This window comes from Sinocyclocheilus grahami, unplaced genomic scaffold (genome assembly GCF_001515645.1).
Source record: "Sinocyclocheilus grahami isolate Dianchi unplaced genomic scaffold, SAMN03320097.WGS_v1.1 scaffold837.1, whole genome shotgun sequence".
Taxonomy (NCBI): Eukaryota; Metazoa; Chordata; class Actinopteri; order Cypriniformes; family Cyprinidae; genus Sinocyclocheilus; species Sinocyclocheilus grahami.
In genome coordinates, this window is record NW_015506016.1 from 128746 (window position 1) to 147282 (window position 18537).

At 40.5% G+C, this 18537-nt stretch overlaps 1 protein-coding gene across 1 annotated transcript; it reads right to left on the reverse strand.

Moving 5' to 3' along the window:
• Positions 1-16663: 16663 nt before the first annotated feature.
• Positions 16664-17044, reverse strand: LOC107562750 (RNA-directed DNA polymerase homolog). The gene has a single exon (XM_016247457.1). It carries the CDS (start codon positions 17042-17044, stop codon positions 16664-16666), a length of 381 nt encoding a protein of 126 aa, XP_016102943.1.
• Between the last annotated feature and the right edge of the window lie 1493 nt (positions 17045-18537).

An 18537-nucleotide genomic window follows, 5' to 3' on the forward strand; every position in this document is an offset into this window, starting at 1 on the left:
TTCATAGTTTGATTTCAATGCGTGTTCCATTGTTATGCCATGCTATTCGATTCCCTGAGTTAAACATTACGAGATAATGTTTGTCTGCCTGTGTCTGTTCACAAAGTAAATTTAATTTCGCTTAACACTGCGTGTAAGTGAATATTAACTTTGCACCAACAGCGAAGAAAACCTGTTGTTTAAGTGTCCAGAGAAACTGGCACAGAGATTTAAAGATCTGCTGAGATCGTTATCACTGGTGCCCCTAACTCTGCAGCACAAAGCTGTTATTTGAATAAAGTTAAATCTAACTCCGAACAACCGAGAGTTTAAGCGCCACATCGTAAAACCAACCAAAGCGGTGTTGTTATTTGTACAGTGTTGAAATGCGCCGATATTTCGTGTAATATGCTTAACTGTACTTGTAATGCAACTATTCACATGCTAGCCACTAGAGCTTGTTTTGGTTGCCATAGTTACGATCGTGACACGGAAGTCTGAACCTACTTCCGAAGCAACTCTGAACTGCGCACGCGCAGCACAGCGACGCTATTGTAAACAAACCCCACGGGTGGCTAAGCTAACGAAACAGTTGTTTACATTGAAGTCTATGCTAAAGCCTTTAGCCTCAAAGGTTAGCAGTTAGCATTAACATCCAGTGGTTGAATTCAGTGTCTGTTTGGGCAACGATAAAGTGATTTAACCCTTTAAACATCTAAACTAATACACCTGTTGGTCTCTTTCTCTCTCTTATTCCTCCCTTTTCTCACTTCTTACCACTTTATCTTATTTTACTAGAAAGGGAGATACTGACTCACAATTATTAATTGTGCCAAATTCAAATTTAATTAAAACATTAAATTTATTTGGAATCATTCAAATTTCCCCCTCATTTCATATGATCATTATTTCTAGTATTCCCTCTTATGCCTAATCATCTTAGGTACGAATAAGCCTTGAACTTTAAAGTTTAATAAACTTATTATACCTAATTGATTTTATTACCTATCAATAAATTCTATTCAGACTTATACTTACTCATTATTTTATTGCGTTTTACCCCTTTTCTTCCTGTGGTTATACACTTAGCCATTATTGTTTTATTTTGATTTCCTTCGTTATTTAATTTCCTTTCTACTTACTTTGCCCATTTATTACTTTTAATTTTACTTTACCATTCTTTTTTCCTCTGGAGATCCTAGCTTGGGAACGACACACCCGAGCCCTAATATGAGACAGTGTTATCCCTCTCTACGAGTTCAAATAAATTAGAAAGACAACGTTCTTTCCCTCAAATTTTATTTTGTTTGATTAGTTGTGCAGCAACTAAGAACAACAACTATTCTACTCGTAGTTGAGCATAACAGCATCAGAGCCTGCTAGTGGACGCGATCCACTCAGGTTACTGAGTAAACTCCTGAGTTCTCCTTCCCTTTTCTCCTGTCACCTCCTGCTTTCTTTCCTCTTTACTCTTCACATGCGTAGGGACCTGTAAGAACCATCAATCAATCCTATGTGAATGAAATACATAATCTTGTTGAAAAAGACGAATCATCCGTATGAATTTGATTGTAATCAACCCCTCCTTGTTCTTCCTAACCTCCCTACATTTGGAAACGCAATCCAAATTTTTGCATCTCATCCAACGCTGAGATCGATTTAATAGAGATAAGTGTTGAACAACTGTCGCCTTCGCAGCCTCCCTGGTGAGCGGCATAACTGTAAGGTGTACGGTGTCAATCCTGTCAGACTAAGAAAAGAGATATCAACATTATTATTGCATTCTTTTGTCTAAAACAGAGATTTAATAATATTGTTTACCTTCTTGATAACCACATTAAATTGAAAAAAAAATTCTCAACCAAAAAGGAATTGTTTTTTTTTTTACTGAATTGTTTTTACCTTTTTCTCTTTTTTTCCTATTCCTCGTTAGAAGTGACGAATTCTTTGCATCCCTAATCTACTTAGACACCTGAGACCAACACAATCATCACCACACTTCACTAGTGGGTCACAGTCACTGATACCACACTTAGTTGTCCCACCACACATAGGCTTCTACTCTACACAGATCTGTGTCAGTCTCTCTTCTCCCCGGCGTGCCAAAATGCCGCAGACTGCAAACCCCATTGCCTATGGGGAAGATGTGAATACTTGGCTGAGAGGCATGACAGACAGCCTCACCCCCAAGACATTTGAACTGTTATTATTTTTAATAATAATCCTAATCCTGAGAAGATTCCTGACACAAGATTCAAGCCAGAACAACAACCACGAGGAGCTAGTCAAAATCACCAGCTCCCTAAGCTACGCCTTCACAACCCAGCTGAAACTGAGCGACAAGCACATCACCCACCTTCAAGAGGAGCTGACACGTGCTCAACGCCGCATAGACAAGCTGGAAGTGAAAGTTCAAGATCAACTCAAAGCACCCAACGAGAGGGAGCAGGAAACAACGGAACAAGTTATGAAACTCCAAGCAGCCCTGGCAGCAGCGCAGCTCGACCAGCAACATTCAAAGGCTGTCCAGAAAGACCTGGTAAACAGACTCCAGTATGCCGAACAGCTACTAGAGAAAGCCAAGAATCACATCAGAGACAAGAATGTTGAAATCAGTACCCTGAAAGACCACCTTGAAAGGTATAGAACTGAAATGGACAATCTGACCCAACAACTAGACGATACCAACGATGAGCTCTACATGGTCAGAAAAGAACTCAAAGATGCTTATGAGCTGAAACAAGAGCCAAGAAAAGAGAAGCATCTCTCAGCCTCACCACTGCTGAGCAGAGCAGAGTCCCATATCCAAGAACCGGCATATGACGAAAGGCGCGAAGGGCCACAACCCAAAACCTCACCTGCCTTCGCCACACAAGCCTTTCCTGCCAACGAAAGAATACCTCCCATCCAAGCAGACCTTGGAGCTGCACATGGGATGACCATCAAAGACCTCAACAAGCTGTCTAAAAACATCAGCAGTTTCAACCCAAACTCTGCAGAGGGCCACGACATCCAGGCCTACCTGCAAGATATCGAGTTTTATCTGGAAATGAGACCTCGTGTGACTGACAGAGACAGGTTATACCTCCTAAGAGCCACATCAAGTCCTGAGGTACGAAACTTCCTAGATCGACAGCCCAGTCAAACAAAGTCAAGCTACCAGCTACTTCGTGAGGTCCTTATTAAAGAGTTTACAGACCCTGAGTCTGAACTTGGACTGTTAACTGCTTTGGAGATCAAGCAAGGTCGACAAGAGGTTCCACAAGCTTACTACAACCGACTCCGACAAGCCTACTTTGGTGCACACAACGAACCTGACCTTGAAGAGGATGTGAACTTCAAAAGCCTCTTCCTAAGAAACCTGCACCCTGGAGTCAGCCATCATCTAGGCGTCATGGCCTGTCCACGCTCCATGACCATCCAACAGTTGCGTGACCTAACACAGAAGGCCTACAACAAGCAGAAGATGGCCTCAAAGAAAGGTAACAAAACATCCACACTCTTGAACTCTGTAACCAAAGACTCAAGCCTTGCACTGGACGACACCCAGTGGCATCACGACACCAGAGTCTTCCATCAAGAGCACAGAGAACGTGACCCCCATGTCCACGACAGCTTTCAGCCCAGCCGCTGGAAAAATCCATGGGAACAGCCACGCTTCTCAAGAAACCCAAAAGATAGGAACAACTGGAAACCTAACCAGACATCCAAAGGTAATCGCCTGACTCATCCAAGAGCAACTCGTGTGAGTAAGCGACAGCAAAACCCACCTCAGCACCACTCAGACATGCACAGTGCTGAGTATGCAGAAGAGCAAGACAGCTTATCCTCAGACGACATGGAACAAGTCATGAGACAAATGAAAGAGTTCCTTCAAGAAAAGCTGAACATGGATGACCACAAAGTTGAGTCATGCTCGCTGTGACCAGCGACAGAACGGAAGGCCGGTGATCACCTGGTACACCACATCAGAGATGACAAGCACCTGTTCAACAACCACCCAGAACGAGCAAGTCTCTCACGGCCAACTGTTGATGAAACTCTGAGGTACCAAAGAACATCACCTCAGTCACCCATCGCTCAATAACAAACTGTCAAATCAACTCCAAGAACCACATTCCTGTCTGTGCAACAGCAACCACCCAAGCACAGAAGGTCAGAAAGTCTGCCACAACCAGAAGGCATCACAAGAGAAATGCAACATAGGAGACAAAGTTTGCACCCCAGCTTCACACAGCCATGCCAAACTAGCTCTGACTGTCTGCTAAAGAACTTCCTGCCTTGCTGGACTGACCCCCATTAGATCATGGACACGCCCTCATCCAAGCCAAGGATGCAGAGAGCCCGTCTTCACTGACATACAAGAAAAGGGGGGAGACAACACAGACTGAAACAGATCTGACCACACATACACTACACCATTAACACACACACAACATTACCTACACCCAGAGGTAACCACATCTACTGATAACACATTCAACTAACATTTTCTTCCCACAAGTAGAATATCCAAATTTTAGCGTAACATAAAGTTACATATGCCCACCATGAAGAAATATGCAGCCATCCTCACAATAGGTAGAACACCTGACACTAATTTAAGGTACATGACACACTAGCTGCACACGACATCCTAGCTCAACAGTAGTTGTAAGCCATGCTAGGAAAATCCACAGCAGCTTAGGTTTGTTTGTTCTTCTTTTACCTATCCTGATTCCTTCCTCTCTTTCCTTAGTAGGTGAAACACCTAGACACCCTGCAAGGGTCAAAGGTCTGATATTAGGATTGACTCACCACACCTAATATCCGCCAGTAATTCTAAAGCTGAATGGAAGCCAGAAAGCTCCATGCACGATAGGTCAATTCATTTAATTGCAAATGATGTTACTAGAAAATTAACGGTAAACTTTCTAAATTAAGACAACCTAGAAGAACCAAACAAAGTTATCCGCAAAATTTGATTGACGAATCAACGTACGGAACCAAATTTTTGTTTCTTTTGTTTCTCCAGCGCTCGCCGATGTCTTCAGCTCAACACATCGCCGATCGAAGGGGAGATGTGTAGGATATCAGACAGTTGAGAGTTTCGTGTTCTTCTGAGTTAAGTTTTGCCTAACGCCGTGTCTACGAAAGAGTGCCGTCTAAAACTTCAACTTCAAACCACAATTCCGCATCGTCAGCCAACACCCAACCACTGGCTTCCCAAGACTGAACTTCCAGCCAATCAGCGACCTCGGGAAACCCCTTTCGGCAACCAGACAAGGAAGGGAACCCCGCACACAACGCAAGTACCTCGAGATCCTAGCTGAACTGGTGCATTTAATATAAAGTTTAACCTCATTGAGGAACTCAATGCGAGGGTTAATTAAGTGATTGGTGGTTGTTTAGGTCTTTGCAATTAGACATATTGCTGTAAACTTGGGATTTCACATTTTCATCCTCTTAAACTAATTATTTCCTCACTTTCTGTCTTTCTGCAACTTGCGTGAATGCATGTATTTATGTGTTAGATTAGTTATATGATTTATCCAATAAAGACTTATTTATATTGAAAAGAGAAGTATCTTGTGTTTTGTGCTTACAAGTTAATGTCTTAAACTGCCGATCTTGTTACTGTGCTAATTAAGTGTTTTCACTATATTTTGGATATTAATATCCATTGCAGAATTTATGTTATACGGCTCATTCAATGAATCGCTGGCCGTCTCAGTGATCAGCCGTAAAACAGTGATTCTGTCCAAATTCCCTTTAAAATCTTAAATGATTCCCTTTGAGCTAAATTAACCTGTTTCCCTTACACTCCCATAAATAAACAAACTCCTGTGTGCATAACAGGATTAAGCCCTCAGAAGACATCTGACAACTATATTTAACTTCAGTGTGTGCATAGCCAAATATAAAGTCTTTAAAGGCAACAGTGTACACATACCCTTGACCAATTCTAGTCAAGTAATTGGGTGCAGTAATTTGTAACATCTCCATAGAAACTTGTAGCAGTATCAGCAGTACTTACACACGCTACATAGCATAATCCAAAAATCTATAGACTGAAATCCACAGTACCACAAAAGCACAAGTATTTCTTATCTCTACAGCACTCTACCCATAGACATAACAAGATACGCTCCACACACTGTTCACAAAGGGTGAAACATTATCGAGCTGACCTGCTAGCCCACAAAAGAAAGGCAGGGACGGAGGTGAGGGGGATAACAATCAATAAACGTGTAACCTTACAGCCAAGGTCGACTAGCACTGCTTCTTTTTTCCCAGCCTGCCTTGCTCTTGCTTAATGAAATCTGTTTAGCCATGGCTTGTGTTGACCCTCAGGTCTGTGGAAGTAATGAATGGAATTCATCATTTGGAGCAGAATAACTACAGAGCTGAAACAGAAACCTTTAGAAAAAACAGATGGTCACATGGGGTTTCGAAATTACGGAATGCAACTGGCCATATGTTATCTTTATATTATAATATTTAATAATTTACTGTACTAGCATATATAGCTGTTTAATCAGCAGAATAAAAAAATCAAGTATTATCATTATTCAATATTACACATTAGATTTAAGTAATATTTTATAAGATTTATAATTGTAATATTCAACATATTATTGAATATTACAAGCATATAAAGCAGTTTAATAATTAATTATTTAAAATAATTCAAATATAAAATATTACATAACAGATTTAAGTAATATTGTATCATATTTGTAATTGTAATATTCAATACTTTATAATATTATTAACAATTATCTTTTGGATTCCAAGAAAATGAAATGAGAACATGAGAAGAATAAGACATGAGAAGATGCACACAATACAAAACAATTACAAAATGTAAACAGAAATAAATTGCAATTAACTTGTTAAATTTTGCAAAGAATCTGTTTGCAGTCAGGTCACTTGCATTTTTAACAGTTTTATTTAATTATTAATATTTTTTGTAATCTTTTGCCATAATTTCATTGATCAGATATACTGTATCATTTTCTAAAGTGCACCGACAGGATTTAATACAAAAAGAAAAACGAAGTATAAAACAACTTACTGGACCAAATTCATTGCATTTATGCATTTGGCAGATTTGTTTATCCAACGTGACTTACAGTGCATTCATAATTTTTATCAGTTTGTGTGCTCCTTGGGAATTGAACCCGTGACCTTGTTGTTGCCAGCTCCATACTCTAGCAGACCTACATGAATTACAAGATGTATTGCCAGATGTTCCTAGGTGAAATGTAATGCCCTTATTCTTTCCCGCTGTCAATAGTAGGTAAGATACTGCATGATACAGCGAAATTATAGTTTTTTTCAAAGCTGGACTATAGATCACCTTACTTCTTTGGCGAACCTTATCAATTCCCATCTAGCAGATTGATAATATATTTGCCTCTGCTTATGTGTGAAGAAGGCCCAAGAAAAACAGCAGTACAATTCACAAACAAATAAAGGGCAGCTTTAACTGCCTGCATTTACTGACTCTCTCTATATGTCTCAAGGCAAATATTGATCGATGCCCATGTCTAAACTTCTCACTCCCCATCCAGCCTTGCTCATCCCTCTGTAACAGAGCAATATTTAACTCTGCTGTGGTTTCCTTACATCTCTCAGGCCTGCATGCATTATCCATTAGCAAGGTCTTGTCTGAGATTTGGGCCTGTGTAATCTGATACAGGCGCAGTAGATTGCATTGCACTGGATTAATCCACTGTGGCTAACCGGGGTGAAGGAGGTGGGGAGGGATCGCATCGATTTTCTGATTTCTCTCAAAGCGATGTACCTCCATCCTCCCACAACAACACAACTTAGCCTAATGAATATTCAGCCCAGCACCTGCAAGCTTTGGCAAGGTTTAGTTCTCATCCAACCAGGAGAGGCTGCTGGGGACAGATGTCGCGGAGAGAACAGAACAGATGAAGGCACAACACAACCTCATTTTTCACACTCTTTCCTAAAGGAACAGGAGAGGAGCAACTGCAACCAAACCCTCTTATCACACGCCACTGGATCTAAATCGTACAAGAGGGTGAAAATGTCGTCAGTGTAATTGATTAGGCTCACCTCAGACAGAACCTGCACTCCAGAAAGAGTTTCCCAATGAAAATCGCACTGAGACTCGAGAAGCCACTGACCGGGAATTTCAGTAAATTGGCTTCTTTAAGGCATAGTGAATTGACAAAAAAAAGCAAGGACTCTACAATGGCAACTCAAGGTGTCCTGTTGCATCTCTGGCACCAAGACGTTAGCAGCAGATCCTTCAAGTCCGGTAGGTTGCGAGGTGGAGCTACCATGGGGCAGTTGTGGCCTAATGGTTGAGTCGGACTTGTAACCTGAAGGTTGTGGGTTCAAGTCTCAGGTCTGGTAGGGATTGTAGGTGTGGGGAGTGAATTACCAGCACTCTCTCCACCCTCAATAACAGACTGAGGTGAGACCCTTGAGCAAGGCACAGAACCACCAACTGCTCCCCGGGCGCCGCAGCATTGGCTGCCTACTGCTCCGGGTGTGTGTGTATGTTTGTTCACTACTCACTGCTGTGTGTGTGCACTTGGATGGGTTCAATGCAAAAATCACACTGAGACTCGAGAAGCCACTGACCGGGAATTTCAGTAAATTGGCTTCTTTAAGGCATAGTGAATTGACAAAAAAAGCAAGGACTCTACAATGGCAACTCAAGGTGTCCTGTTGCATCTCTGGCACCAAGACGTTAGCAGCAGATCCTTCAAGTCCGGTAGGTTGCGAGGTGGAGCTACCATGGGGCAGTTGTGGCCTAATGGTTGAGTCGGACTTGTAACCTGAAGGTTGTGGGTTCAAGTCTCAGGTCTGGTAGGGATTGTAGGTGTGGGGAGTGAATTACCAGCACTCTCTCCACCCTCAATAACAGACTGAGGTGAGACCCTTGAGCAAGGCACAGAACCACCAACTGCTCCCCGGGCGCCGCAGCATTGGCTGCCTACTGCTCCGGGTGTGTGTGTATGTTTGTTCACTACTCACTGCTGTGTGTGTGCACTTGGATGGGTTCAATGCAGAGCACAAATACGTCACGTCCTTTTTTTCCCTTTCATAGATCAAACTTGTTGGTCCAGCATATCCCACAAATGCTCAATTTGAATGAGACCATTCCTGAACAGTGTGTGCAGTGTGGCAGGGTGCATTATCTTGCTAAAAGAGACCACTGCCATTAGGGAACACGACTGTCATGACAGGGTGTACCTGGTCTGCAACAATGTAGGTAGCGTGTGTCAAATTTATGTCCACATTTTCCCAACATTGTCCTGAGCATTACACTCTCTCCACTAGCTTGTCATCGTCCCACAGTGCATCATGGTGCCATCACTTCACCTTCTTTCACTTCTCCAAGGTCCAAATCCGACACTCGCATGCCCATCATAGGCACTCTGATTGGTCTGCAGTTATGCAGCCCCATACTCAGCAGACACATTGTGTTGTGACACATTCCTTCCATGGCCATCATTAAAATGTTGTGTAACTGTTGCCCGGTTTGTGGTTTGTCCCTCCTCAGACCACTATTGGTAAGTTCTCACCACTCATCAGGGTCAAATTAAAATTCTCATTCTCATCAGACCTTGCTGTTTCAGAGACTCAGTCACCTTGCATTAACAATTTGGTCTTTGCCATAAGTCACTCAGATTTTTATCCATGTCGATTTCTCCTGTATCCAACATGTTGATTACAAGAACTGATTGTTTGTTTACAACTAATCTTCCCAGGTCTTGTGTATGAACAAATGAATGAACGAACAAACGATCGAACAGACGACCGACAGACACAGACAGACAGTCAGACAGATGATAGATAGATAACTCCATAGGTTCATTTTTGAAAGTCAATTTCTATATTATTTTTTTTCAAGCCTTGGCTACAAAAAAGCTATTGAACATTTCCACTTATTGCACAGGAAAAAAGATACAGTTCATTGATTGTACATTGGCCTTTTCTGAACACATGCCTTTTGATTCAAAACCTTACAGTAACTGAGATAACTTACAGTCCTAAGATAATAGTGTAGTAACTTCCCTATTTTACAACTAGCTCTGGTCTCACCTATAATATAGTGTAATCATGTAATATAATATTACAGTATGTAATAATATCACATACAAGTAATTTATTCTTTATTATATTCTGTATTTTTGTACTTCTATCATTATTCTGTATTTTATATTGTATTTTATACCTATGTTGTCACTTACACACAACAGAGATGTATGAAACTAATACAATTTTGATATAATGTCATAGTATTATGATTTCCTGCATGTTTTACTCTTGTTCATAATAAGATCTGATTTAGGCCTATGCTTCATTATATTATTCAATAGCAATAACATATGTCTTCTAGGTTTTCATGAAACTCATTTACAAAAAGTATAATATGAAACATCTAACTGCGGCTCACAAAACATTTGATAACATTATGTTGTTGATATGCTTAGAACCCACTTGATATATTTGTCTTGTTTTCAATGAAGTTCATGGTTTATGAGAAATGGTGCCAGTATGAAAATTATACTCCTACTTGCACTATTCTGTTTGAGGCAAATAAAGATGGGAGTTTCTACTTTCATTATTCTTTATAATGAAATATTAAAATCCCATAGAGCCCTGGAAAAAAATTGCAATGAATTTTGCATGCAATGAGGCTATTTCTTAACCGAGGAAACGAGTGAAAGCATCTCACAGGCACATAACTCATTCAAGTGTGTATCCAATGGTTGCGACATTGTTTTCTTATCCAAATGAATGGAATCAACATCAGGATGAAAGGTGAACACCATCATTTTGTTTCTCGCTTTCTGATAGCCCATCAAGTAAGGAGTTTGACAGGCATAGAGCTGTCATTACTACAGGAAAATAACAAAGATTACAGCAGAACTAAATGTAATAGCTGCAATTTGCAGGCCATTATTGGTACTGAAACACAAACTATGGCTAGAAAACAACCTTGTTACCTTTACAGCAACTCGTAATTCTGTAGAAAGTCTAGTAGTCCAAACTACTTGTAGACTGTTTTTTTCACTTTGCTTTTTTTTTTTAATTCTTTAAAAAAAAACTAGTTTAAAACACATAGGCCAGTACAGTTTGGGGTCAGTACAATTTATTTATTTATGTTTTAAAGAAATTAATAATTTTATTCACCAAGAATTAATTAAGCTGATAATAACTGACAGTAAAACTAGTAAAATATGTCTGCAACATATGTCAAAAACAGCTCTGTTCACAGCGAGACGTTTCGGTGCATGTCTCTTTAAATGCTATAGGAGCTCTGCTCACCCTGCCTCTCAAATAATCATAAAAAATATAAAATGTGGGACTTACTTCTGGAGGTGAAGCTGGATTACGGAAAAGGGGGTACTGATCCATCGTTTTAACTTTTTAGCAAAACCTGCCTTGAATTGTCCCTCGTTCTGAAAGCAGTCAGGTGTAAAATGACTCATGCAGACAGAAACACATTTAGGTAGATCGGGTTGTGCAGTCCCTTCAAAAAAAAAAAAAAAAGTAATCCACTGTGTTTCAGCGGCTCAGATGTCAGGAGTAAACGACGACTGCTTTGTTCATTCTTACATCCAACAGCAAACAACCTTTAGGAGTTTTGGAGACATTCTTGTCTATACCTACTGCGGCGTCGAAACAATGGTGGACTGTTCAGCTCACTCGGGGCGGGTCTTTGCTAAAACGGCATTGTCCGTCAACAGTTGTGGGAGGGGCCTGTGCAAAGTGACGTCACTTTGCCAAGAATCTGTGAAAGGCTTGATCTGAGAAAGTGCTTATGATTTGTGGGGATTTAAAAAAAAAAGCACTGGATGGATTTGTATCATTATAGGGTGGTTGTGTACACACTGCTAACACACATTTAACCCTTGTATGGTGTTCAGGTCTGTGGGACCCATTTTCATTTTTTATCAAAACATTTTTGATCAAACTCAGACTCATTGGCCTTTGCTCATTTTCTGTGAAGAACATATATCAGAACCATTTTTCAATGACCACAAACTGTACACCCCCTACACATTTATATTACATATAGGATGTTCGGGGCTAATAAAAGTGTGGAATTTGTAGGTCCTGTGTACCTTCATTCTGTCCTCCTCCTTTCTGGGCCTGCTATGAGTGAGTGTGTGTGTGTGTGTGTGTGTGTGTGTGTGTGTGTGTGTGTGTGTGTGTGTGTGTGTGTGTGTGTGTGTGTGTGTGTGTGTGTGCTAAAGAGAGAGTCTGTGAGAGTGTGAGTGCAAGAGTGAGTTTTGTGTCTCTGCCCCTGCCATTCCCGCACAAGGTTGTAGCACTTTAATTCATAAATGTGATGATGTAACAAAGGTAAAGGGCAGATATTAACCATATATGCTGTTCATATTGCTTGTAATTGGGATGAAGTAAACATCTGTTGAGTATTTTAACATAAAATTTTGATTGTGTTGAATTAAAAAAACAAAAATGCAGTGGGTCCACCAGACTCACGAACACTGCCTGAATAACAAAAATATGAACACCACATAAGGGTTAAATTAAAACACCATGTAAAAGAGAATTTTGCATTCTGATGTCCCCTTTAAAGGTTTATCAGTTATTGTTCAAACATAAATGTTTACTTCTGGAACCCGACTGTTGCACCAGAGATTGTCTTACTATTGGGAGATAAGAGGGTCTGTATTACTTACTATTGGAGAAAGTGTAACGGTCAACTTGGATCATGTGTGCCTTAATAACCAATCACATTACAGCCTTAACGTCATTGAATTTCAGTCTTGTGCCATTGGTATGCCGTTTATGGATACCAAAGGAATAAATGAGAAGTGCCGTAAGTTATATCCCACCTGTCGCAAAAAGTCAGTGACTTATCTTATAAAACAGCATTTTTTTAGAGTGTAAACTCTAAAAATAGTTCAACCCCAAAGTATTGTTTAGGACAGTGGTTCTCAAACCTCTCCATGAAGTACCCCCAGTACTGCACATTTTGCATGTCTCCCTATATCTGACACACCCACTTCAGCTCTTGCAGTCTCCACTAATGAGCTGATGAGTTGAATCAGGTGTGATAGATGAGGGAGACATACAAAATGTGCAGGGCTGGGGGTACTCCAGGACAGGTTTGAGAACCATTGGTTTAGTATAAAACTTGTTGGAGATTAGCCGATGGGCTGTCGATTCATTAAATGATAAGCTGTTTCCTCACAAAAGTTGTTTATTCAGCATAGTGAAGTCTCTCCTCCATTGACATCATTCAAAGAAAAAAAAAAAACGGCCTCTGGTCTCTTTTCCCATGTACTGCCAAAGCGGAAATGTTAACATTAGCCATTATGTTTTTTTGTCTAAAGGTTGCAGGCTTGCCTTCTAGTGGCTTTATTTGCACTCTATTAGAAGGAAATTTGAAGGATCATGTGACACTGAAGATTTTAATAATGGCTGCTGAAAATTCAGCTTTGACGTCACAGGAATAAACTACATTTTAAAATATATTAAAATCATAGTATAATATTTTAAATTTATATGATATATCTTACCAACCACAAGCCTTTGAACAGGAAATAATAAAAGAATTATGCCAAACTACTTATAAATATAAATAATATAACATTTGAAAATATTTTTACATTTAAAAATAAAGACATTATGGAACAGCTATACTGAAATCGCTCTACATTTGAATGGAACATTTAATAAATTTTTAATTTAAAAAAACAGTACACGGAATCTATTGGATTACAAATAGCATCTAGACGGATGTACTGTTACTTCCTCTACAGTCAAAAATCTGGGTGTTATATTAGACAGCAACTTGTCTTTTGAAAATCCTATTTCCCATGTTACAAAAAAACTGCATTCTTCCATCTTAGAAACATTGCCAAGCTATGAAACATGTTACCTGTTTCTGATGCAGAAAAGCTAGTTCATGCATTCATTACCTCTAGACTGGACTATTGTAATGCACTGCTAGGTGGTTGTCCTGCATCGTCAGTAAACAAGCTACAGGTAGTCCAAAATGCAGCGGCTAGAGTCCTTACCAGGTCAAGAAAATATGATCATATTACCCCAATTTTACAGTCTCTGCACTGGCTACCTATTAAGTTCCGTATCAATTACAAAATATTATTACTTACCTATAAGGCCCTTAATGGGTTCTCTCCTGCGTACCTAACTAGTCTTCTACCATGCTACAATCCATCCCGCTCCCTAAGGTCACAAAACTCTGGACTTTTGGTAGTACCTAGGATAGCAAAGTCCACTAAAGGAGGTAGAACTTTTTCGCATTTGGCTCCCAAACTCTGGAATAGCCTTCCTGATAACGTTCGGGGTTCAGCCACGCTCTGTTTAAATCTAGATTAAAGACACATCTCTTTGACCAAGCATTCAAATAATGCATCTCATAATCTTGTACTGCAGTTATATCTGATCAAATGCACATTATTATTATTATTATTCTTTAGCTTGGGTTAAACAAAAAAATTTGCTTGGTTGGAACAGCAGCTATGCTAATTATGTCTCTATTTGTTTCTCTGTTTCTGCCACAACTAGGATTTACACCAGCTTCAGTCTGGATCCAGAACACCTGAAAAGAGATGATCCCAACCCTGAAACAACATACAGAACTACCAAATTTTGCTACAAGTTTGATTGCATCATATATTAATTGCTGTTAATAGTGTTCATCGTCTGTTTGATCACGCTACTGCAGTTATATCTGATCAAATGCACATTATTATTATTATTATTCTTTAGCTTGGGTTAAACAAAAAAATTTGCTTGGTTGGAACAGCAGCTATGCTAATTATGTCTCTATTTGTTTCTCTGTTTCTGCCACAACTAGGATTTACACCAGCTTCAGTCTGGATCCAGAACACCTGAAAAGAGATGATCCCAACCCTGAAACAACATACAGAACTACCAAATTTTGCTACAAGTTTGATTGCAACATATAATAATTGCGGTTAGTGTTGTCGTAGTGTATGCCGTTAGGGCCAAGTGAGGTGATAGGAAGGCATAGGCGTAAACCAGGATAATCCAAAGAGTGTTTTTTTATTAGTACAAGTAGCAAGATTTGGGGGTGATATCTACAAAATAAGAGAGTACAATTAAGGGGAAAAAAAAAAAAACACCTTACTAACACTTTACACAGCGTACACTTGTTCTATCGTACAATGAACAAAGTAAATTTGCTTAAACAGCATAAACGTAACATTCAGCCTAACTCACTGACCCCTCTTCTCTCCCCAAAAGGCTGAGAAGGACTGACTTAAATACTCTAAACTCCCGCCAGAATAGGAACTGGACTAAACCAACTCTGTAGCCAGATAGCATAAAGATAGGGGTGATATCTTCAAAAAAAAACAGTACAAATAAGGGGAAAAAAAAAAAAACACCTTACTAACACTTTACACAGCGTACACTTGTTCTATCGTACAATGAACAAAGTAAATTTGCTTAAACAGCATAAACGTAACATTCAGCCTAACTCACTGACCCCTCTTCTCTCCCCAAAAGGCTGAGAAGGACTGACTTAAATACTCTAAACTCCCGCCAGAATAGGAACTGGACTAAACCAACTCTGTAGCCAGATAGCATAAAGAAAGAAGAGAGGAAAAATATAAAATTTATTATTTATATATATATATATATATATACACACACACAGTGGGTACGGTATTCAGACCCCCTTAAATTTTTTTTTAAAGTATTCAGACCCCCTTAAATTTTTCACTCTTTGTTATATTGCAGCCATTTGCTAAAATCATTTAAGTAGTTTGGCCGGATGGCCAGCTCTAGGAAGGATTCTGGTGATCCCAAACGTCTTCCATTTAAAGATTATGGAGGCCACTGTGCTCTTAGGAACCTTAAGTGCAGCAGAAATTTTTTGTAACCTTGGCCAGATCTGTGCCTTGCCACAATTCTGTCTCTGAGCTCTTCAGGCAGTTCCTTTGACCTCATGATTCTCATTTGCTCTGACATGCACTGTGAGCTGTAAGGTCTTATATAGACAGGTGTGTGGCTTTCCTAATCAAGTCCAATCAGTATAATTAAACACAGCTGGACTCAAATGAAGGTGTAGAACCATCTCAAGGATGATCAGAAGAAATGGACAGCACCGGAGTTAAATATATGAGTGTCACAGCAAAGGGTCTGAATACTTAGGACCATGTGATATTTCAGTTTTTCTTTTTTAATAAATCTGCAAAAATGTCAACAATTCTGTGTTTTTCTGTCAATATGGGATGCAGTGTGTACATTAATGAGGAAAAAAAATTAACTTAAATGATTTTAGCAAATGGCTGCAATATAACAAAGAGTGAAAAATTTATAGGTATAGTAACGAAACAAATGTGTTATGTCCTTATTTAATCAAAACCGAACTGGTAAATGAAGCGTGTTGTGATGTTCGTCTTCATTCCCCAGTTAATGTCATCTTACCAAAACAACATGACGCATGCTAAAGACAATTAAACTTTTTTAAATATAAACTTATTGTCTGAGGGTGGAAATAATAAATGTAAATCATGTACTAACTGACATAACACACAGACAAGGTGACGATGTAAATACTGCATCTCATCGTCATTTCACCCTCTTTTTTTGTTGTTGGTAGAGGACAAGAGCGCACTGCATCAACTTTGTCAACTTGTGGTTTTATGACACCTCCTCCTAGCACATATCCCAGGTAGGAAACTTAAGGTTTCGCCAGGTTACACTTTTTGGCATTGACCACCAATTCTGCATTTTCTATCCTTCGAAACACCTCTGCTAAGTGATGCAGATGTTCCTTCCAGGATGCACTGTAAATCACCACATCGTCTATATAGGCAGCAGCAAAGTCCACAGTCCCGGAAATCACGTGATCCATCAACCACTGAAAAGTGGCTGCAGCTCCGTGCAGTCCAAACGGCATAACCTTAAAATGATATAGCCCTAATGGGGCCTGGACAGCAGTCAGTTCTTTAGCCGCATCAGTCAGTGGTACCTGCCAGTAACCTTCACACAGGTCTAACATGCTCAGGTACTTGGCCTTCCCCAGACATTCCACCAATTCATCGACCCTAGCATGGGACATGGGTCAAAGGCTGAGATGGCATTTCATTTTGAAAAGTCCACACAGAATCTTAAAGTTCCATCCTTCTTCGGTACAAGGACGACCGGGCTGCACCCCTCACTCTTTGATGGTTCAATTACCTGCAGATCCAACATGGCCTGAATTTCCCTTTTCAGGTCTGGGACAAGTCATGCTGGTACTCTGCAGAAGGTCTGCCGGATGGGTCCTTGCGCCAGAAGACGAATATCATGCTGAGTCACATCAGTCCTCCCAGGCCTGTCACTGAAGATGCCTCCTGGTATCTCAGCTTCAATCTGCTCTTTCTGCTCCAAGGAAAGATGGTTCAAGTTGGGTAAGGTGTTAGGGCCTTGGTTGGTTGGAAAATATTGCTCGCTAACCTCCTCCTCGTCCTCTATTGACCGTGCCCATAACTGCTCAGCCACAGAACACTGCCTGTCCAGCCACGGTCTGAGCAAGTTAACATGGAACACTTGAGTCTTTTTGCGACGATCTGGAAGGCTGAGCTCATAATTGGTTTCTCCCACCTTCGTCAGGACTTCATATAGCCCTTGCCAACTTGCAAGCAGGCCATTGTCTGAAGTCGGCAGGAGAAGCAACACCTTCTGACCTGGTGCAAGTGTCCTTTTCCTTGAAGACTTGTCATACCATGTTTTCTGCTGCTGTTGGGCCCTGGTCATGTTGTCATGTACTAGTTCTGACATAGCATCCATCTTCTCCCTCATTTTCAGAACATAGGATACAATTCTGGTTTGCTCTCATGGGTTGTCCCCCTCCCACGCCTTTTTCAGGACATTCAATGGCCCCCGAACCTGGCGGCCGTAGAGCAGCTCGAATGGAGCATATTCTGTGGAAGCCTGTGGGATCTCTCTATAGGCAAACAATAAGTACGGCAGCCACTGGTCCCAGTCATAGCCCGTCTGTGACACGAACTTGCGTCAGTTCATCATTGAATTCAGTGATGTCATCATCTAGCTCAATTCAGTTTAAATAGTATCTTTGCAATCAAGTCAACGATATAGCTGGAAATTAAGTGTTCCCGACAAAGCAAGCCAGAGGCGACAGCGGCAAGGAACCAAAACTCCATCGGTGACAGAATGGAGAAAAAACCTTGGGAGAAACCAGGCTCAGTCGGGGGGCCATTTCTCCTCTGGCCAGACAAAACCAGCAGTTCAATTTCAGGCTGCAGCAAAGTCACATTGTGCAGAGGACTCATCTGGTTCCTGTGGTCTGGTCCCGGTGGTCGTCTGAGACAAGGTCTTTACAGGGGATCTGTATCTGAGGCTCATCTAGTTGTCCTGGTCTCCGCTGCCTTTCAGGGCTGTAAAGGTCCTTTCTAGGTGCTGATCCACCATCTGGTCTGAATACGTACTGGATCTGGGTGACTGCAGTGACCATCTGATCTGGATACAGACTGGATCTGGTGGCTACGGTGACCTCGGAATAAGAGAGAAACAGCCTAATATTAGCATAGATGCCATTCTTCTAATGATGTA

What these genes read in the sequence shown, in the direction of transcription:
- LOC107562750 (XM_016247457.1), bottom strand. Translation starts at nt 17,044, where the DNA reads ATGTCCCATGCTAGGGTCGATGAATTGGTGGAATGTCTGGGGAAGGCC.